We start from the raw sequence: 22,556 nt of genomic DNA, 5'->3' as shown, positions 1-22,556 counted from the left end.
AATTTTCCCTCCCATTTTACAAGTATTTACTTAAAGGTCTCAGTAGGGCCTTCTCTGATTTTAAATTGCAACGTCCCCCCAGCCTAGGCACTCTGTCTCCTCTTTCCCTGCTTTATTTTCCACCATGGCACTTACCTTTTATCATACTACATCATTTACATATTTAGTTCATTTATTGCATTTCCCACGGCCCTACTTCCACTTCTAGATGTAAAGCCCATAAGAGAATGGTTTTGTTTGCTTTGTTCACTGTTGCATCTACAGAGCCTAGAACAGTGCCTGGCATATAGTAGCCGTCAAAAATATTTCTCAAATGATAGCTGAATTCCAGAGGCAGTAGAGCACAGTAGTTAAATGCATAGACTCTGGCAATAGATTTCCTGGGTCCAAATCTCAGTGTTGACACCCACTGACTCTATGACCTAAAAGTAATTCAAAAGCAATTTACCTTAAGCTCTACACCTAGGATTCCTCATGTTTTATGCAAATAAAAATAATGTCTTCCAAATCAGAGAGCCCTTGTTAAATATCACCTCCACCACTCACAAGCAGTGTAGCCTCTTAAATGGGTCTATGCCTCACTGTCCTCAACTTAAACTGATCAACCAGGGCCCTGGGGATGCAGAGAATCTCCCTTCAGTTAGCGGCCGACGAGCCAGGGGCAGGAACCAGACCTCGCAGGAAGGGTCAGGAAGGCTAGTGCGAGGTGGGATGGGGTGGCAGGGAGCGGCGCCGAGTCCCAGGAAAGTGATCAATTCAGAGACAATCCTGGGGACGGGCTCGGGCATAGTGGCTTGCCCTCCCTAAGCTTTTGATGGGAAAAGACCTAGAAGCTTAGGCTGAGAAAAGGAACGAAAGCGGAGCGAAAACCTCCCCTCACCCATCTGGGAAATGGGCTCGGGCCAACTGCTGACTCTGCGCTGGCTGGCGCAGCTCCCCGCGGAACCCTCGGCGGGGAGGAAAGCCGCGAACATCTGGAGGACATTTCTGCGAGAGGGGCTGCAGAGCGGGACTCCGGGAAGGGAGAAGTGCACTTGTACGCACGTCGGGCCGAGAGGGAGGCTGTTCCCCAGGGCCCTCGGTCTTGTTTTCCTCGTCCTCTTTCGCGGCCCCTTCTCCCCAGGCCCCCAGCCTCACCCCCCACCCCCACCCCTCCCCGGCCCTCCCGGCCTTCCCGGCTCCGACCCGCGGAGCCTCCTTCACTGGCGGCCTCGCCTCGCCAGAGGGCACCCTCGATCTGCCGGAAAACGCCACCATTTTTCAATGCCCCTGGAGCATCTCCAAGCTTCCGCGAGCCACCCGACTCCAATCTTGTCAATGAAGAATCGGGGCCAGGATCGCCGCGGGGCCGAACCCAGCTCCAACCCCGCTCCCAGGCCGGGCGTCAGCCCCACCAAGGGTGGGCACGGCCGCCCCTGCCCAGGCCCCGCGCGCTCGCCGGCCCCTGCCCAGTGTCCCGCCAGGCCCGGGGGGCGGCCTGGACGGGGGGCCTGGGAGGGAGCAGAGACGCGCCGAGGAGAGGACGGACTGACAGCTGGCGAGAGGGCGAAGGAGTTGGGGTAGAAGGAGGGAGGGGATTCATCGGAGTAACTTTCCAGAAAAACAGTCAACGTGTAGCAGGAGTGACTCCAAAAGGGTAAAAAAAGTTCAGTTACCACGTCGATCGAGAGGACTCGCGAAGTATTTTTCAAATGGGCTCGGCTTTTCCTGTGCCTGTTTAAAACATTAAAATCGTGCCGCAAAAGAGGCTGCGTGCGCTGGTCCCTCCCCCACCCCTCCCCCCACCTCCCCCCCACCTCCCCTCGCCCCCTCCCCCCCCCCCCCCGCCCCGGGCCAGAAACGTCATGGGAGGGAGGTATAAAATTTCAGCGGAGAGAAATAGAGAAAGCAGTGTGTGTGCATGTGAGTGTGTGAGAGAGAGGGAGAGGAGCTTGAGGGAGAGGGAGAGGGAGAGGGATAGAGAGGGAAGCTGGAGGGAGAGAAAGGGAGGGAACCAGAAAGCCAAGTCCAAGGGAATGAGCAAGAGAGGCGAGAGATAGGGGAAGCAGCATGAGAAAGAAGGAATAACAGCTCTCCGGAGGAGGCATACAGTGAACTGGCTTCTATTTTCTTTTTCTTTTCTTTTGTATCTTTTAAAGAGAAGCAGGGAACAGAAGCAATGGCCGAGGCAGAAGACAAGCCGAGGTGCTGGTGACCTGGGCGACCAAGTGGATTATTGGGGCTGCTCTCCAGGGGCTGTCCCCCCTGCCTTCCAATTGCACATAAGCCCACATCCCAGCCAATGAAGATGAGAGGCAGCGTGAACAGAGTCATTTAGAAAGCCCCCGGGGAAGTGTAAACAAAAGAGAAAGCATGAATGGTGTGCCCGAGAGACAAGTGTGTCCTGTGCTGCCCCCATCTTTAGCTGGGCCAGCAGCGGCCTAGCCCTGCCTCTCCCCACCTACTCACTGGTGATCTTTTTTTTTTTTTTTTTTTTTTTTAGATTTTTTTTTTTTTCTTTTCTTTTCCATCCTCTTTTCTTATTCTCCTTCAGGGCAAGGCAAGGATTTTGATTTGGGGACCCAGCCATGGTCTTTCTGCTCCTTCTTTAAAATACCCACTTTCTCCCCATCGCCAAGCGGCCGTTTGGCAATATCAGATATCTGCTCTATTTATTTTTACCTAAGGAAAAACTCCAGCTCCCTTCCCACTCCCAGCTGCCTTGCCACCCCTCCCAGCCCTCCACCTGGCCTGCTGGGAGTCAGAGCCCAGCAGAACCTGTTTAGACACATGGAGAAGAAACCCAGAGCTTCAAGGCACACAGTCGGCTTCTTCGTGCTCAGGGTTGCCAGCGCTTCCTGGAAGTCCTGAAGCTCTTGCAGTGCAGTGAGTTCATGCACCTTCTTGCCAAGCCTCAGTCTTCGGGATCTAGGGAGGCCGCCTGGTTTTCCTCCCTCCTTCTGCACGTCTGCTGGGGTCTCCTCCTCACCAGGCCTCGCAGCCCCCGGGCCTCTCTCCCCTGCTCACGCATGAAGATGCACTTGCAAAGGGCTCTGGTGGTCCTGGCCCTGCTGAACTTTGCCACGGTCAGTCTCTCCATGTCCACTTGCACCACCTTGGACTTCGACCACATCAAGAGGAAGCGGGTGGAAGCCATTAGGGGACAGATCTTGAGCAAACTCAGGCTCACCAGTCCCCCCGATCCATCGGTGTTGGCCAACATCCCCACCCAGGTCCTGGACCTTTACAACAGCACCCGAGAGCTGCTGGAAGAGGTGCACGGGGAGAGGGAAGACGACTGCACTCAGGAAAACACCGAGTCGGAGTACTATGCCAAAGAAATCTATAAATTCGACATGATCCACGGGCTGGAGGAGCACAGTAAGTCCAAATTCCCGCTGGGGTGTCTGCTCTGGAGGGTCTGAACTGGAGTGGGGAGCTCCAGAGGGGGGCCTAGCGGTCGCCACACAGCAGGGTGCCCCGGGTTCACCCGCACCCAGCTGGGGAGGTGCGATGTGCAGCTGGGGCTGGATAGGTGGGTGGGGAGGGAGACAGAGGCATTCTGGTAAGAGTCGAGTGCTGCTGGGAGGCCGGGAGCCCTGGAGTTGAGCAGCCTGCTGAACTCACATCACATCGTTGACTGACTTGAATTTGGAGTGACATTGCGCTGTCCCGTTAGCACGCGTGCTGTGGCACGTGTGGTCAGATAGGTGCATGTGGGTGCCATAAAGGGGCAGGGCTGGCTCTCTCATTAGAGAGGCCGTGCGGTTCCACGGGCTGGAGACCTCGGTCTTCTCCCTGCTTTTCACACCTCATCGTGACACGTCTCACGTTCTGTTTTTCCAGTTCCGGGGAAGAAGAGTATACCTGCCCCCAATTATTGTCTGTCCAGCTTTTTGAGGCCCAGGCAAGGGACAGCTTCTCGCTGTCTAGGCCCTTCAGCCCACACCATGCCTGTGACCCATGTGAGCTGTGTGCGTGAGGGAAGGGGATGCGCCTCTGTTCACGTGGCTGTGTGCTTGAAAGCGATGTGTAGTCTGGTTTCGTACGGTACACAGATTCATGGGTGCAAAATGGGCGTCTTCCGGGCCCGTGGACACGGGGAAAGCAGGGATGTGGCTCTGGATGTGTAGATGACGGCTGGCAGCCCTTTTGTGTCTGCGTGTCAGGGGAAGAGTGGGTGGGAGGTGTGGCTGTGGATACAGAGGGGACGTGTGTCTGGGAGTGTGTCTTCCCAGGAAGCTCCTGTCTGTGCCGAGAAGCTGGGAGGCTTCTGGGTGAGACGTCTGTGTGTGTTTGTACACGTGTGGAAGTCATGTGTGTTTACTGAACGGGGATTTAAAAAACCTCAATACAACAGAGAGAGATTTGGCAGATGCTGAGAAACTGACAGCCCAGGAAGGAGGAATGTGAGCCACTCACAGGCCAGGGACTCTGGGAATAGCTCTGTTTGCTTTTCCTACCAGCAGGTGTCCTCGACGCCCAGGCTACCTCAGCCTTGGCTCACCTGAGAGGTGGGCAGTGCCCAGAGTGGGGGGTGGGAGAATGGGATGGAACAGGCAAGGTGAGGGTGGTCGGCGGGGGTACCGCAGGGGCTGAAAGGAACCTGGCTAGAGAGAAGGAGGAGTGGGCAGCCGATGGATGGACCAGCTCTGGCAGAAGGGGCCAGAGGCCTCACCGGGAGCTGGCCCATGCCAGGCCCAGGAGCCTGTGGTTGCTGGTGAGGGGGTCCCACTCCGGCTTCCTGTGGCTGCCTTAGGAGGTGGCTCCCGTGTGGGTTGGTGGCCGGAGAGTGAAGCACAGCTAGTGCTCCCTGCCCAGGGTTCTCTAGGTGAGGCTGACTCAGGGTCCTCAGGGGCCTATGGTTCCCAGAGGCACCAGCAGCTGAATGGCTGAACCCCCAACCCCCTGGGCACCCACAAAAGCAGGACATGGTGGCCAAACATCGGAGAAGGGTGGAAAGCTGACACCTGCGGGAGAGGTGTGAGGAGAGTCCAGGGCAAGAGGAACGGACTCGGGTCTTAAGGATCCGGGCCAGGAGGAGGAGTCCCGGGAAGAGGGATCTATGTCACCGGGGCCCGCCCCGCCTGGAATCCCAAGCTGAGAACAAACGAGCCAGAGAGATGCAAGGGCACCCAGGTGCCAGTGGACATGTGTGCGGAGACTCAGAGTACAATTAGTGGACAGCCCTGGGGACACCCAGGACAGGGCTGCACAGATGCTGGGCAGCTCCAGGCTGCAGCACCAGGACCTTCCTTGAAACTGCAGTAGGTGAGGGTGGCCCTGGAGCCACAGAGCCACGATCAGGCAGGAAGAAACCTGGCACGGTGGGCAGGATGCGACTTGAGATATCATGAAGGGTCCGGGGCCCCATGGGACACGGGTGATGCCAGTGAGCCTTGCAGGTGCAAACAGGAAGCAGGCCCAGACTCTGCAGCTGTTGGAGGTGACACAGAGGCTGAGCAGACGCAGGCCTGGCCTGCCCTCCGGCTGGTCAGGTGTTGAGCCAGCCCCAGAGAGACAGACGCACAAGGCACACTAATTATAAAGAGGCAGTGGGCAGATGCCAACGTTTAACAGATGCTGAGAGGGAGCAGAGAGCCACCGTCCAAGGTTGGGGCGAGGGAAGCCTAGTGTCTAGAACTCCTGAGGGTGGGCCGGGGTCTGTGGGTGGGGCACTGGTAGGACCTGAGTGCCAGAGCTCCTGCTGCCGAGGTGATGAGATCACATTCCCTTCCACATTTCATCACTCCCAGCCCCTTCCGGTACCCAGTGGACAGGCTCTCAGAGGGAAGTGACAGCAGGAGCTGGGGCAAGGAGACAAGGGTGCCTGGAGTGCAAAGTGCAAGAAGGACTAACTTCCAGTGGCGTAGGAGAAAGGGCATCAAGGTGAGAGCAAAGAGGATAAGACCCGTTCTCTGGCTCTGCCCTGTCAGATGGGTACCCTGATTTCCCTACTTTCCAGATAAGGAGACTGCAACATGCATCAATTAAGTGATTTGCCCCAAAAGAACCAGGGCTGTAACCTAGACATTCTCCCTACAGAATGCATGCTGTTAAACGATAATGCAAAGCATAAAATACGCACTGTATGTCCCACCTTTAACCTTTGGGCTCCAAGAGAACTTTGGTTTATGATATGAATGAATCACATGTTGGACCAAGCAGGTGGGCATAGGAGCTATTATTGTATGTTAGTAACCCTGGTGGCAGATTGCTTAGGGATCCCTGGGTGTGCTCTTTCTTAGCTCTGCCTATTTTTACGGCCTGGAGATTCATACTGCTACATTCTCCCAAATTCAACAAAAGTGTTTTCATTATCTGCTTAAGAATCTCAAGCAGGTTAAGCAACTACACCATGTGGAATGGAGCTAGTCACATCTCTGACCCTCAGTTTCCTCATCTGTAAAGTTAGAGATAATCTCTAAGCTCCCTTCCAGCTGGAACAATTCTGTGTATACATCTGGGATGATTCAACAGGTCTCTGCTGGGGAGTGAAGGCAAGACTCATATATATCTTATTCCTATATGATTCTCCAGGATTTTGCTATGGGAAGTGGGTTAGAGGCTTTCTCTGACCCACGTGGTGGGGAAGCACACAGCTTTTTCAGTTCTTTTGTCATCCTTGTTATCAAGATATTACCAGTGTAGGTGCTGTCTTAACTTCTGGCTTGTAATTATCTGTGTCTGGCAGGAGACTCTTGTTTTCATCCGAGGTCTGACGCTAAGACAACCAGAGAACCCAGAGTTCACGAGCAAAGAGAAAACGATACTTTAGCGTTTCTTTTCTGGATGCTACGTTTAGATCTTGTTCATTCTGAAAATTAAAAGATGTTTCTTATTGAAAGAATTTATTTGATCTAAGTGCCAATACTCTCTGCACGCTAGGTCAGTGTTGCTCCAAGTGTGGACTAGAGGCTAGGTCAATGTGAAAAATGTGCATTCCCAGGTCCTAGCCTACCCTTACAGAATCAGAATCTCTGGGGGTGTCGTCATGAAGTATCTGTATTTTTAACAAGCTCCGTATTGATTTTTAAGTTCACTGACGCTTAAGACTCAGTGAACAAGGGCAAAACCTTTCCTTAGAAGGCCTGCAAACACAAGAGCCCACAGAGCCCAGGCCGCTGATGCAAATGATCTAGAGGAAAGGCTGCAGCACAGGGACCATGACAAACTGCACAGGACACTTGGCTTCAGAGTCATGGAGAGAATAGGGTGTATGGGGAGACTGGTGGCGGGGGGACTTGGAACTGCCCATGTCCCATTAAAAGAGGGTACCCACCGCTCAGCTCCTGCCAATTTTTGCATTGGGGAATATGGGTCCAGCATGACTAGATCTTAACTGCCTCCCAGAAGAGCAGAAAATCTTTCTGTGAAATTTCCCAACTTTTAACCTGGGCTTAAAATGTTTATGGGCTTCTAATTCAAAATTTTACAAAACAATGCATTGGCCAGACAATATTTTAACGGGTTAACATTTAAAGGTTAACCTATTTAAAGGCTGAATCCTTAAAGCTGTGGTTTATCAGAACATCTGGATGCCATGGTACCCTTTGCAGAACACTATAAACTGTGGTTCTCAATCCTGGCTACATATTAGAATCATCTGGAGATCTTAAAAAAAAAAAAAAAAAGCTCTGGACCCACCCATACTCCAGTGAGGTAGTCAGAATCTCTGGGGAGTAGGTCCAGGCATCATCTGTTTTTAAAGCTCTCCAGGTGATTCTAAGGAACAGCTAGGGTAGAGGAGCACTGCCACACTGATATATGTAGTGCCATCATTGGAACCAGAAGTAATTTTACTAGCAGAAATGATGAACACAAGCAGAAGTACATCTAGGAGCCCAGGTGTCTGAAAGCATTAAAAAATGCCCGGTCTAAACATGGTCAGCTGTTTCCAGATTTTTCCATGAATATCCTGAATAGCCATGAATATTCTTTGCTTATTTTTCTCTCCCTATAGTAAAAAGGAGAAAATGGCACCCATTAATATATCTACTTTGTGTGCAATAGAAAAAGTTGGTCATAATTTAATTTGTAAAGGTGGACCTCCTAGGCCAGCTCTCAATAACACTAGTGTTCTGCGAAGCATGGCTTAATCACAAAACTGGGAAGTGGTTTTTGACTGAAGCATAAGTTGGCACTCTAGCCCCATTTCATGGAATCCTGCTACAGTTTGTTGGTGAAATCATCCCTCCACTAAATGAACTCTGAGGTGTCCTCCAACTTCCAGAGTCTTTGCTTCAGTAAATGAGGTCAGAAGACCTGGGTTCAAATCCCACCTCTGCCACCTGCTATGTGAGTGATCTCGGAAGAGTGATTTAACTTTCCTGATACTTACTCTTCTCATTTGTAAAATGATAAATTTTACTTATTCTCATTCTCCTCAAGGATTGTTAGAGGGTCAGATGAGTTAATAGAAGTTCTATGAAATGTAAGATAGTGTTATTACATTTTGTTTATTTATTTATACTCTGGCTCATTCCACAAATTATTTAAAGTGTCGTTAGTATTCAGTGGATTTAATTGTCAAGAAGATTATGTTTACATTTTATTTTCTCTCCTATACAGTTCTTTAAAATCACTAATGATTGTGTCTGAGCTTTGCTTGCTAGTGTCAGTTTGCTTGTGTCAACTAATTCATGTGTGACCCTGGCCAAGACCCCTATGGGCATGAATTTGTCTGAAGTGGGTTGCATTAGATGACCCCTAATGTCCCTTCTGAGTCTGTTAGAAATCTGTAGATCCCAGGGATAAAATATGACCTTTCCCATCCCCTTGAAATCTCCTTGAAATTCCCACCAAGAGGAGTCTAGCTTGGGGAACAGATATCTGATTGATGGGCTGGAAGAAACAGGAGGAAGGGTGACGAGGGTGTCCTGAAGACCCTCTTGCCTCATCACCCCCCGTCCCCTGGCTCCTCACTGTCTTGCCCCCAGTCTGACTCTCCTCGCTGGCATGGGCCATTTTCTGTTCCCCTTTTCCTTTTTATAGCAACACACACACTGCACTGACATATCTTTTATTCCCTCTTTCAACAGTTACTGGAGGTACTAGTCTAACTGAAGCCATATTGATGACAGCTCCTCTGAGACCCAAGTATGTCAGTACTTGAGAAGGTTTCCCTTCCAAAGAGCTTACCCATGTCCAGAGGGTTACAGACTTGCAAACTCAAAAATTAAACTGCCATCATGATCCCTCTTTCTGGTTTTATCCGAAATGGTTTAGGGAATAGTTGGCAGTATTCGTTCTTTCAAAGCCAGTTATTAATCAGGGCTTCATTAGCTAGTGTTCACACATTTGTTTTCCCAACATCTGTTCCATTAATTTTCTAATAACCAGTGTCAGACCCACCAGATGGCAATTTCCAGAAACACTCACTCATCCTTTCCTACAGCTCAGTAGCGCATGTGCTTGTGTCCAGGCCTCTGATCCTCCCGCCCTGTCCATGACTTCCTAGACCACCCCTGGGGTGATTATGGGCTTGTTCCAGCCATGTTCATTATGTGTGGAATCTGGGTCTCTGGGCTTGAATTTCAAGTTCTGGCTATTGTTACCATTTGTGTAGAAAGTTTTTCTCTGGGTGTTAATGCTGCTCAGACCTTGAGGTTGTAAAGAAATGACAGGATCTTCCTGTCTCCTTTATCTGGCCGAGGGGGTGGGAAAGAGCATGTGCGGCCTTCTGTCTTGTAGACGGAGGTTCAGAGGCCAGCAGGGTGACAGAGGCTGGCATAGTGTGTGCTGTCAGGGAAAGTAACCCTTAGAGAGACAGGAGCCAATGGTGATAGACCGGCTCAGTCTGAAGAAACATCTGGGGGGTCTGCCAGGCTCCAGATGTGGGCTCCTTGTCACACCAGTGCTGTCTCATTAGATCCAGAGTGTCACTTTCTATGACCCCCTACTGTTAATGATATAAAATCCAACCCCTCGGTCTGACGTTTCAGCCTCCCCGCAGGTGGACCCCAGTCTACTGTCTTGACCTTGTCTCACGGGCTCCAGCCTGGCTGCTTCAGGTCCCTCTTACTCACGTGCGTTTGCCCCCCTCCCTGCCTGTGCTTTCAGCAGTGCTTTCATGTAAAATTCTTTCCTCTGCATCCTTAGACCCTTTCCTCCTGCAGGACCCAGATCAAATAATCACCCAGATTAAATAATCACCACTTCCACGAAGTGCTCTCAACCCTCTCCCTCCTCTGACCTGTTTGCAGCAACTCCTAGGCTTCTCCAAAGGCCCTCAGCACTTTCCCTCTGGTCCTGTTGTCTGGTCCATGTACTAACAGCCTCCCCTGGATATTAATCTCCTTGAAGGCGGGGGCCCTGTCTCTTCCTTTTTGCTTCCCAGTGTTAGCCTGTGCTTGGCACATAGTATTTGTTCAATGCATGTCTGATGAATGAATGAATGCCTGAATGAACAAACGCATGAATGAATCAACTAGCTAACAATGATTAAACTGCTAGAGGAAATTGCTGATATCACTGGAGAATCTGTATTTTCTAAAAGAGTAGGAAAGCAGGTTGGAGAGCCTGCCAGAGTGGGGATGGCGAGGTGAGGGGTTGGAGGGGCCAGTTGTTAGTGCCACCGTCCTGGGGCTCCATATCCTGCTTCTCCATCAGGCCTGTGTGTGATTCCAGGGCCACCCCGGATCTTCCTTGGGTTTCCACCTTTAGGTCTGAGGCCTCAAGCTTCTAGAGAGGTCACAGGTGGAACCCTGGCCCCTTGGTGAGTGTCCGCTGGCAGCACACTGTCCCTGTGGGTCTCGCTCATGCTGTGCCTCCCCCACCCCCGCTCTGCCTCCTAGATGACCTGGCCGTCTGTCCCAAAGGGATCACCTCCAAGATTTTCCGCTTCAACGTGTCCTCAGTGGAGAAAAATGAAACCAACCTGTTCCGAGCGGAATTCCGGGTCTTGCGGATGCCCAACCCCAGCTCCAAGCGCAGCGAGCAGAGGATTGAGCTCTTCCAGGTGAGCCCCCTCCCAGGACAGACAGCACTCAGGCGGGAAAGCTGGTTCCTTGGCCAGATCGGGCCTCCACGCTGCTCAGAGTTCAGCAGACCTGGGTGTGAATCCTACCTTCTCTGAGCCTTAGTTTCTGTATCTGTGTCTGTCGTTAAGAGGATTAAGACTTAACCGAGGAACTCAAAGGAACATTTAAGAAGCTTAGTTTGCTCTTGCAGCCCCTCTCCGTCCTCCTGCCTCATGACACGCGGGTGCCCCGTCCTGGCCTCGGGACTTATTCCTTCCTCTGTCCTGTAGATCCTCCAGCCGGATGAGCACATAGCCAAGCAGCGCTATCTCGATGGCAAGAATCTGCCCACGCGGGGCGCTGCGGAGTGGCTGTCTTTCGACGTCACAGACACTGTGCGTGAATGGCTCTTACGAAGAGGTAGGTGGACGCAGGATGAGCACTTTGGAAGGAACCTCAGGTCTCTTGGTCCTTCATGACACAGAGGGAAGAGGACAGAACTGGGGGAGACACAGATCTGGGTTCAAAGCCTAGCTTGGCCATTGCCTTGTTGTGTGTCCTTTATTCGTTCGCTCAACTGATAGTGACTAAGTCCTCACTCTGAGCCAGGCCCCGGGGATCCAGCAGTGAACCAGACAGGTGAGGTCCCAGATCTCACAGGGCTTTTGGCGGGAGAGACACATAGTAAACAAATAAACATATTGATGAATAAGACTTTTATATATATTATAGTGATAAGTACCAGGAAAAACAGAAAGAGGACAAAGCGAGAATGACTGGGTGGGGTCCAACATCAGATGCTCAGGGAGTCTCTGTGAAGAAGGAATTTGTGCACTGAGATCTGAGGGACAAGAAAGAGGCAGTCTGTGAAGGTCAGGATAAAGGACGTGCTAAGCAAAACCAGTGAGAAGCAGCAGGAGCAAAACCAGGTGTGGCTGCGGCAGAGTGAGCTGGGGGGTCGGAGAGGAGCTGGAGCCATACGATGTAGGACCTGTAAGGCCACGGTCAGGTGTCAGGACTTATTCCAAGTGTGATGAGACATCCAGGGCGGGTTACAGCAGGGCTGGGGAAGTGGGGGTGAGGCGATTTGGTTTACGTCTTTCAAAGACTCTCTGGTTGTCATGAGGTCAAGGCAAGAAGTTAGGGGCCGTTGTAGCAGCTCACGTGAGAGCAACATGGGCTTCGTCCAGGGCGGTAGCCGTGTGTATGGAGATGATACCGATTTGTTCTGTATTTTGGAGGTAGAGCCAATAGGACTGACTGGTGATTAGATATGGGGTGAGAGGACACCAGAGGAGTCTAGATGACTGAAGATTTTGGGCTGAACACCCACGTGGTAACACTTATTGAAATAGGGAGGCTGGGAGAAGAGCAGGTTTGCGGGCAGGCTCCATTTTGGCCAATTAAGTTTGAAAGGCCTGGAAGTCATCCAGGTAGAGCTGTCCAGTAGGTGTATCAAACTTCACATGTCCCAAATCTCTCACCCACTCGCTCTGCTTCCTCACCTGGAAAATAGGTAATGGTGTCTTCCCTTCATGCCTCACAGAGCTATTTTAAGGATCCATTGTAGTTAAGAGAACTTCCAAGGTTTCGGCCCCTTATGGGAGAGTAAGCTTTTATTAGGTCAGATGAGAAAATGGAGGCCCAGAGAAGTTAAGAGGCTGGACCAGGGTCCTCCAGCCTGGATTAGAGCTTGAGTCTCCTGATGGACAGTGATGGTGCCTCATGGCATCACGCTCTGCTATTTCTTCCCTTCTTGGCTTGGTGGTACTGCCTGGTCCGGTGCTCAGTGGGTTGAGGGTATCTAAGGTGGTCCTGTCTGTTCCTTGTATCCCTCTTGTGAAGAATTTTCTATTCTCATCAGCTGCTGGGGAGCCACAGTCCATCCATCCACGTACTGATACCCAGAGTCCCTTGGGCAGGTGGGCCCTTCCTTGTCCTCAGTGTTTTAGGAAATTAGGGGTTGAAGCTCTAAGGCAGAGATCACAAACTGGTTGGCCTACCAATATATATATTTTTTTACAACTTTATTGGAGTATAATTGCTTCACAATGGTGTATTAGTTTCTGCTTTATAACAAAGTGAATCAGTTATACATAGACATCTGTTCCCATATCCCTTCCCTCTTGCGTCTCCCACCAATATTGTTTTAATTTAACTAGTGGTCAACAGTTTTTGTTTTAAAGTCAGGAGATTTCACATAAAACCTAGACTTCTGGCTTTTCTTGACAAATGGGAAGATTTCCTGGTAACAATCCGTCAGAGATGAGTAGGGCCACCTCTTGAGGCAGGGCATGCATTCTTCACGTCACCACAGGGCCCGCCATTCCCCAGGGTCCCCCAGGAGTGCGGCTGGCAGTCCCAATTCAACGTGATACACTGGCTCGCTTTGCTCACTTACATAACCTGCTGGGCTCTGTAGGCATCCGAGGGTGCAGGTCCCCATCTGAGGGGCATAACCTGGTGGCTGAGTTGGCAGATAGGGGGCTGGAGGTCCTGCCTCAGCTCCAAGGGTACTGGCATTTCCCTCCTATCTCCCTGACTGAGCACGAAGGCAAAAACCTGGGAGAACCCATGTGCACCAGCTGACAGCAGCACTGTGGGAATTCTGACTCAACTCCGCCTAGAGCCCGACATGGCTACAGAGAGGAGAGGCTGGGGAAATGAATCTCTCAGCTTCCCTGTCTGATTTTGATCAGCTCCACCTGGATTTCTTTGAAGCCATGGGCACTTGAAGGAGTTCTTATTTTCACAGCTGCAGAACTCAATGAGAAGTTTGCACTGAGAATGATTTCCATCCTCCTTGAGACATCAAAAAGATAATTTCGTAATAAAACCTATGGGTTCCCCACCCACCGTCCCCACCGCTGCCAATTCTGAGGTTAGTTCTTCTCTGGAACCTTCAGTTCCCGCTCTGGCAGATGCTGCCCACCCCTCGCACAGGGGAGTCATACACAGACCTTTACTTCTGCACAGATCCTGAGTCTCTTGAGGGTTCTTGGCCCCAAACAAGGCAGTAAATGGACTCCAAATGGAGCAGTTGGCGGTGTGGACTGTGAGGAAACTGAGTCCCATATACAGTCTTGTATTAGTTCAGCAAACATCTAAGAGCCTACTGTGCACTGGTTCTCAGGCTGCCTTCTGGGCCCAGAGCCGGCTGGAGCCCTCTCCAGGGGTGTGGGCCCAGGTCTTCACACCCCTGTGCTATTGTTCCACACAGTCTGTGGCTCCCCTGTGTGCAGAGCCTGGCCTCCCCAAGCAGGCCAGGCAGGGAACGCGCCCAGCACCATGGCTCAGGACAGGGGGCACGCTGGGAATACACAGCCGTTTTGTATCTCAGTGACTGTGTGGGCAACTACCTTGATGGGCCCGACTGGTCCCTCTTTGGTCCCTCTTTGTCTCTAACAATTAGGGGTGTGGCTCTGATATCAGGCTGCCTGTGTTTGAATCTTGGTTCTACCACTTACTGGTTGGATACCTCGGTCAAGATATTTAATTTCCCTAAGCCTCAGTGTCCTCATCTGTATAATGCGGGGAGGGGGTAATAATAGCTCCTGCTTTGTAGGATTAGTATGGAGATTACATACATGAGTTAATGCACACATAGTCTTAGAGCCGTGCGTGACATGTAGCAACACTCAACAAATGTTGGTGATTATCGTCATCATTCTCTGAGCCCTCTACCTAGACAGAGCCTGTTAGCCAAGCCAGGCACCATCACACACTCACTACCTGCACCCTAACCCTAACTCTCCCCAGCACATCTGTCTGTGTCTTGACTTTCTAACTCACAGACTCATAGGACTTGTCCACTCTAGGTCTCTCCCGGACTACTTAAACCCTTCTGGGTAATAGGAAGTGTACTATGTTTTATGTAGCCTGTTTCAGCTACTCTAGCTCCTTCTTTCAGCCGCCTTAAACCAGAAAGAGGACACTCCATATACATCCCTCTCTATTCACTTCTTGTTCTCCAGCTGGGGCTCAGCTTCCTTGTTATATTGGCCCCTCCCCAGCCCACCAAAGCTAACCTGGGACAGAAATCTTCAAGCTCAGCAGGTGTCAGTGTGTCCCACAGGCTGCCCTGATTGGGGTGGAACAAACGAAGCTGGGATCTAGAGTTTATGGAAGAAGGGATTGGGCTGGTTTTTAACCAGTAGAACTGGGACATCCAGGTCTGCCTAATGCTGACTGGAATCTCTGGGCTTGGGCCATTCTGCGCATGAGAAGGATGCTGAGGCAGCCTGGACTCTGGGGTTTTCCCTGCTGACATCAGATTTCTGGAAGACCCCAGGTTGGCCCCAAGGCTGGATGCTCACACAGAACTAGGGTGACCTCTGAGAGCAGGGCATCAATCAGATCCCTGAGGTGCTGACCCTGACTTCAGAGGTCATGCCCCCAGGACCTCTCCCATACCTGACCATAGCTGGCTGCTGCCCCAGATCAAGAGAGCTTCCCCGATTGAGTCTTATCTACCAGGACTGACATGATATCAGACTACCTGGTTTCCCTGCACAAAACGACTGGGTTCAAATTTTTCATTCCTTATTCTTCCTTTTTTTCCTTCCACTTAATGCAACCCCTTTTACTAGTTTCCTTGCTTTCCCAATTGTAGTTACCAAAATACCCGATCCCACAGCCAATAGGAGAAAGGGCCAGAGCTGGCCTTTTTGCCCCACAACATCAGCCACCAAACCCTGGTGCCTCCAGGTTTCCTCACACTTGTTTTCTCCGAGCTCATGCCATCTGGACCCTCGGCCATGGCCCTCTGCCTTCTCTTCCGGCCTGTTCTCTAATTTCACAACCGTCTTCCTGGCTGTCCCTCAGTGAGCCATCCACAGCCCCGCTGGATACATTTACAACTCCCCCGTTAAGCTGAACAAGGATTGCCAAAGAAGAAACTCTTGACCTCATCATGTCCTTGTTCCTTAAGGAAAATATAGCCAAGCGTAACTGAGATTTGCATCTTACCTCCTCTGGAATCTACCTCTCTCTCTCTGTCTACAATTGTGGCCCTGGTAGAAATGGTGGCCTCTTCCACGTTGACTGATTCTGCTGCTTGCTTGCCGGAGACCTTGCTCTAGCCTTGCTTTCCGAATTTTAATCCTAGAGCTCAGCCTGTGCCCCTTCCTCCCGTCTTGTGGCCTTTTGAAGCACAGCCTCTCTACCCCCCAGTTCTTCAGTTTTCCCCTTTCCCTGGTCTCCTCCAGGCACTCTGCCTCTCCCCTCCGTCCTTTCACAGCTAGAATATCTCCTCTCTCAACCGACATGTAGGGGGTGTGACTGGTTTTCTCCTTCTTTCCTGTACCCTCATCCTTTTGCCCCCTAGTGGGCTGGTGACATTTTTTTTTTTCCTAAGCCATTCTTTGAAAATAGATGACTATTAAAATTCTCCTTCATGGTGCCCACTAGTTTATGCCTCTATTTGGTTGTTTGTAGCACAACAGAAATATGTGGAATGTGGCAGCATGAGCGTGAAGGTCTGCTATAGCCTTGGCAGCACTTTCTGTCACCTGTGAGCCTCAGTCTAACTCAGTTCCTATGGCTGCCTGTGGCGGCAGAGGCCCTGGCTCTTCTGTGTGTGACTGGTGGGTACCCTTCTTCATCACACAAACTGCTTTTCTCACCATTGCTGTGTCTTATTTTGCAGAATCCAACTTAGGTCTGGAAATCAGCATTCACTGTCCATGTCACACCTTTCAGCCCAATGGGGATATCCTGGAAAACATTCAAGAGGTGATGGAAATCAAATTCAAAGGTAACAAAATGGATGTGTATGGTAGAATGGGTCAGGGAGTTAATGAAGCAAGACATAACAGGAAACCCCTACCAGACCCCAAGGAAAGGAACCAAATGAGCTCCCTCACGGAGATGGCCAACTGCTTTGTACTTGAGGGATTCTGCTTTATCCCAAAAGCAAGAACTCTCTATTCTATAGAGAATACATTAGCATCTGGAAGACAGTGTTATGCTAGTAAGAGCCGTGAAATCATGTAGGCAAACTGGTCCACTTCTCTGAGCTCAGTCAGCAAACTGGGGATGACAGTACCTCTTTCACCAGGTTGTCATGAAATCAAATGAGATAACGAATGTAAAATAGAGTGCATGGATGCTCAGCAAATAATAGTTGTCTTTGCTTTCCCTAAAAGAAATGAACCTTGGTGGCTGTGAATATGAGCACTCTGACTATTGGGCTTTCCAGATGTTGCAGAGCCCACCCGATTCGACATCCGGGTTTGAACGACCGCTTTGGGCCTCAGGGTATTTGCACTGAGGGCAATAGTTGAGAGTCATTTCTGGTTTTCCAGTATGTTTCCAAGGCACTCAGCCTAGACAATCTCTGGATTCCAGGAAGTACTATTTTCCTTTCTAAGCTCTGTTGTGGGTGACTGAGGCACACCTGAGGCCAGGAGGTTTGTCAAGATCAAACCAACCAATTCAAAGCCTGAGGTCAGAGGCGTGTCTGGAAAAAGGTACAGGCCTCTCTTGACTCCCAGCCCTGGGGAGTCCTTTGACCCTTCATGGGCCTTATTTCAGAGCCTTATTTTTTTAAAAGCACATCATTTGACATCCTAATCTAGGAAACTCAGAGCTCAAAAGACCCTGGAGTCCCTACCTACAGCCCGGGTTGGGTTGAAATCCTCCCACTTCACTAATCGTTATCTTGTTCATAAAGATTTTCAGAAAAAGAAGTTTGAGGTCCAGCTTCCCATTTATCTTCCAGTCCCAGTGCCCCTGCATGAGGTCCAAGTCCCTCCTGTCACCATGCAAATTCATCTCCTCACGTTCCTGTCCCTGGTGGAGATGGACAACAGCCAGCAGCTGGCCGTCACAAAATAGATCTTCTTTTACTTGAGACTCTTTCTAATTCAGTTTTCAGTCTGTGCAGATGAAATGGCAGATTTCCTTTCCAGTTTGTCTGCTAAGCTGTTTACCATACACTTCATGATCTTATCTGAGTTTTATAGAGAAAACACTTTTGAAACCATAAGTGCAATGCGAATGTTAACAATTATTCATTCTTGTTCTTCTGGCTCCCATTCAAACTGTCTTAAATTGTGACACCTGAAATCATAGGTAAGACTTCTGTGCTATTTTTGACCAATTCAGATTATAAGAGGAAACTCATATCCCAAGCTCTAAGTCTCAGAATCTAAACTGTCAGCTCAAGAAAATGTGTTAGAGCTGCCTAGTGACAATGATGCTTCATGAGTCCCTGTGGATTCCCTAGGAAGCATCTTGGGAAGGGCTCTCTGCCCTCTGAAGGATGTATGCACAGGAGTCATGAGGGGGTCTGACCAGGGGCCTCTTGCACGTCCCTAGATACCGGTTCCTCCACCCAGTCTTCCCCTTCCTGCAGCTGGATGTTAGCATGAAGCTGCATCTCACCCACCCCTTCCTTGTAGACCCCACTGTCCCTCCTCCTGAACGGTGGGGGGATGAGATGAGAAAGCAGCAGCCACCCTGCCTTCCCTAGACAGGAGACCATCATCTTCCTTCCCTTCCACAGGTGTGGACAGTGAGGATGATCCAGGCAGAGGAGATCTGGGGCGACTGAAGAAGAAAAAGGAACACAGCCCTCATTTAATCCTCATGATGATTCCCCCAGACCGGCTGGACAACCCAGGCCAGGGAGGTCAGAGGAAGAAGCGGGCCCTGGACACCAATTACTGCTTCCGGTAAGCCTGGGCTCATGCAGGACCCACAGACTCCTGAGACATGCCTTCTGTGTGTCAGGCCCCAGGCCTAAGCCACCCCCAACTGAGGGTCCCTGATGCTCTTCACAAACATCTCCCAGGAATGGAGATTTAGAACCTCTTACAAATCTTTTTCTGGGAGCCCCACTGTTTTCCCACAGCCCAGCCCTGTAAGGGCCTGGACAAAGTAGAGGAGGAGGAGAGAGTTGCTAAAACGGTTTGGATTAGAGGCTTGGCCTCTCCATGGTTTTCATGCTTTAAAATACTTGTAGGGTATGTTTGTGTGGCAGGGAGATTAATGCAGAGATTTCCATTAAAGAAGGGCTCAGGGCCTCCCTGGTGGCGCAGTGGTTGAGAGTCCGCCTGCCGATGCAGGGGATACGGGTTCGTGCCCCGGTCTGGGAGGATCCCATATGCCGCGGAGCGGCTGGGCCCGTGAGCCATGGCTGCTGAGCCTGCGCATCCGGAGCCTGTGCTCCGCAACGGGAGAGGCCACAACAGTGAGAGGCCCGCGTACCACAAAAAAAAAAAAAAAAAAAAAAAAAAAGAAGGGCTCAGTTCCCTATGAAGGGTCCAAGGATGCTACTGGATGAGGGAAAACAGGACAGTCTCCATTTGCAGTGGGGAATGTGAGCTAGGGAAGTTATGAACTAATTTGGAAATAGTTGGGTAGCCACTGTAAAGAGATTAAAAAATAGCATCTTATTTAGGAATCCATTAGTTTCTCATTTATAAGGGAGGGGGATTAAAAAAGCACAGGTAGAAAATGACCACATCCATGAGAAGGTCTGAAAGATAAAGTGCTTTAAGGAATCTGGAACAAGGAGCTCATCTATGGATGCAGGAAAGGTTTCTGAAGGGTGTGGAATTTGAGCTGAGTCTTCAAGGCTGAGTGAGGCTCGAGTATGTAGGGATATGGGAGGAGGAAGCACTTTGGGTAGAGGAAGGCGCATGAATGGGTCAGTTTGGCTGGAGAGGAGGATGCCCGAATGGAGCTGGGGAGGATGAACTGGGAAATCTTTAGATCTAAAGCCATGTCTTCCGAGGAACAATGGAATGGACCAGGGATGTTGAGCTTGAGGAACAGAAGGTATAGGAAAGGCAGTGTGGTTGCCTCCAACTGAAGGCTGGCATGTAGATTTGTTCTGTGTGGCTCTCAATCAGTTAGGAATGGATGTTCTTGGCTGCAAGTGACAGTGGCTTAAACCACAGGGGATTTCCTGTTCATAAGAAGCATGTAGCAGCAGGCCCAAGGTTGGTCTGGCTGCTTACTTATGCCATTGAGGACACTCTCCAGTCTGCCATGCTCAGTATGTTGGCTTTTCATCCCCTTGCTTATGGTCACATAGCAAGACTGCTAGAGCTCCAGGTATCTTGTCCATGCTCAAGACAAAAGGAGGGAAGGAGGTAACCAGCAGCCTTCCTCTTCCATCTGTGACTTATAAACAATCAAATACCTTTGCCAGAATTTGCCCTCACCCACTGCATCCTTCTGCTTATGTCTGATTGGTCATTGCTGGGTTACATGACAATCCGTACCTGCACAGGAGGCCAGGAAAACAAGTGTCTGGTGTTCCAGACTGTAATGGGCGGTGGCAAGAGAGAAGGCAGGGTAAGAATGGCTCTTGAGTAGAAAAATGAGTAGAAAAATGAGAATGTCTGCCACGGTTTACCCTCGGAACCCACAAGAAGCCAGCTTTTGGCCAATAGTTGCCTTTGGAAGTAGCAAGTTCTAGGTCTCAGCAGGTACTGAAGTACAGGCCAGATGCCCACTTGGCAAGGGGTATTGCCAAATGGATTTCTGCAGGCAACGGAATTGAAGTGGCCTGATAATCACATTTGGGGTAATCTAGGAATCATGAATCTAATAGAAGGATATGTCTTGTTTTGATTCAATAGCCTCTAGACTTAGACTAAGCAGTCATTTACTATAGTACATAAGTGCATAAGCTTAGAGTTTATTTCTGGTTGGGTGCACATTAGGCAGATAACAATAAAACCAACCTCAACAAAGTTGAGTTTGCTAGTAACATTCAGTGCTTGGTTTTATGTGGAACACTTCAAGTCTTTGTTTTGATTCACGCTGTAAAAGGGGCATGGCCACTTTTGCCTTTTTTCTCTTCTTCATACATTATCTATGTATGTATATATCTACGCCTACTATGTCCTTGGGATTCTGGTCTTCAACAGAGGAAAATGCCTTTATAGTTAGTACAGCTCAATGCACTTGAACCTGGGATTTCACTGATTAGAGCCACCTCTTATGATGACCAGGAAGGACTCCAAGTGCAAATATGAGGGCTATTTGTGAAGTTTTTTATGTTGGTGATTTCCTTTTAGGTTGATTTTTAAATAATTTTCGTTGTCGTTGTTGTAGCAATCTGGAGGAGAACTGCTGTGTGCGCCCTCTCTACATTGACTTCCGACAGGATCTGGGCTGGAAATGGGTCCATGAACCTAAGGGCTACTACGCCAACTTCTGCTCAGGCCCGTGCCCATACCTCCGCAGCGCAGACACTACCCACAGCTCAGTATGGAACAGGGTCATGCCGCGTGGGGGGGTGGGGCTAAGCCAAGTAGGCCACTTGTTAAAAAGGATGCATGAAGGGCTGCATGTTGAACGAGCGGATGATGATCTGGGGTGTAAAATCCCTTTGGTGACGGTTCCGATCTTGGCACCCTGGCCCAACTCTAGTGGGCCACATTCTACCCTTTAAAATTCCTTCCCTAGTTTCACCCAGACTTTTAAGTTGCTTTGTCTATTTGCTTTTGTACTATGGAAATTAATTACTGTCACATGCCACCCCCTATGTCAGAGATGCACACAGCTGGCAAGGAATATTGGGGCCGAAAGGCCTCTACCATTGGATAAAGAACTCTAATAATTCTGGCCTCTTGAATGTAGAAAAGTTATTTTAAAAGACAATGTAAAGCACACAGAAGAAGACTATACGAAACAAAGGGAAAGAGAGGGAAGTCCAGCACCGAACCTAGCTTGTCTTTCCCTCAAGAGGAAGGCAAGACAGGGCAGTAACTTGTGAAGCGTATTTCCTCAGAGCTCCTCGTTTCTGCATCCTGTCTGGGGCCCTATACTCTGGCACTGAGTAAATGGCTCAAGGCAATGTTTAGTGAGAATGGTTCTCACCGAAGTGACCAGTTACGGCTAGGAGGAACCAATACAGGGGTGTTTCTTCACAGCCAAGAGAATTTCATGATCAATTCCAAGTCCCCCAGTTATGGGGGTTATGCTTAAACCGGTAACGCTCAAACGCCATGTGCTGCATCCCGCGTGGATGAACAGTAACCCGCCACTCACCCGAACTGGGTTCCGCCAGTTCCTCTGAAGTAGCACCAGTGGCCCATTTACCACGTGCTCAGTCTCTGGAGCAGCCCCTAGACCTTGTAGAGTCCCTGGGCCCCTGGCCTGAGGTTCGGCTTTCCAACCTCTCAATGATGCCTCCCTCCCCAGGTGCTGGGACTGTACAACACCCTGAACCCTGAAGCCTCGGCCTCCCCTTGCTGCGTACCCCAGGACTTGGAGCCCCTGACCATCCTGTACTATGTCGGGAGGACCGCCAAGGTGGAGCAGCTCTCGAACATGGTGGTGAAGTCCTGCAAGTGCAGCTGAGGCCCGCCTGCTACAGAGAGAGAGGAGGGATTGCCACTGCCTGCCTGCCTGCTCCTTGGGAAACACAAAAGCGATGGACCTCACCTGGAGGCCTGGCCACAACCTTCAGCTCCAGGCAGATGGCTGAGACGGGGGTTCCCTTTTGGAACATTTCTCTTTCTTGCTGGTTCTGAGAATCACTGTAGTAAAGAAAGTGTGGGTTTGATTAGGGGAAGGTTGAACTCTTCAGAACACAGATTTTCTGTGTCACAGACAGAGGTGGTGGGGACAGAGGAAGAGGGATGGCAAGTCGAC

At 50.3% G+C, this 22,556-nt stretch overlaps 1 protein-coding gene across 1 annotated transcript; it reads left to right on the top strand.

Annotated features, from left to right (window-relative positions):
• Positions 1-2,832: 2,832 nt before the first annotated feature.
• TGFB3 (transforming growth factor beta 3) lies at positions 2,833-22,262 on the top strand (the record flags this gene model as incomplete). Its single annotated transcript, XM_079699709.1, has 7 exons — positions 2,833-3,360; positions 10,776-10,939; positions 11,231-11,360; positions 16,588-16,695; positions 18,448-18,616; positions 21,012-21,165; positions 22,104-22,262. The coding sequence occupies exons 1-7, from the start codon at positions 2,874-2,876 to the stop codon at positions 22,260-22,262; spliced, it is 1,371 nt and encodes a 456-aa protein (XP_079555835.1). The 5' UTR covers positions 2,833-2,873.
• Positions 22,263-22,556: the final 294 nt, after the last annotated feature.

Source organism: Hyperoodon ampullatus (assembly GCF_949752795.1).
Source record: "Hyperoodon ampullatus genome assembly, chromosome: 3".
Classification (NCBI taxonomy): Eukaryota; Metazoa; Chordata; class Mammalia; order Artiodactyla; family Ziphiidae; genus Hyperoodon; species Hyperoodon ampullatus.
The sequence above is the reverse complement of the archived record's forward strand: the minus strand, read 5'-3'. Positions and strand labels throughout refer to the sequence as shown.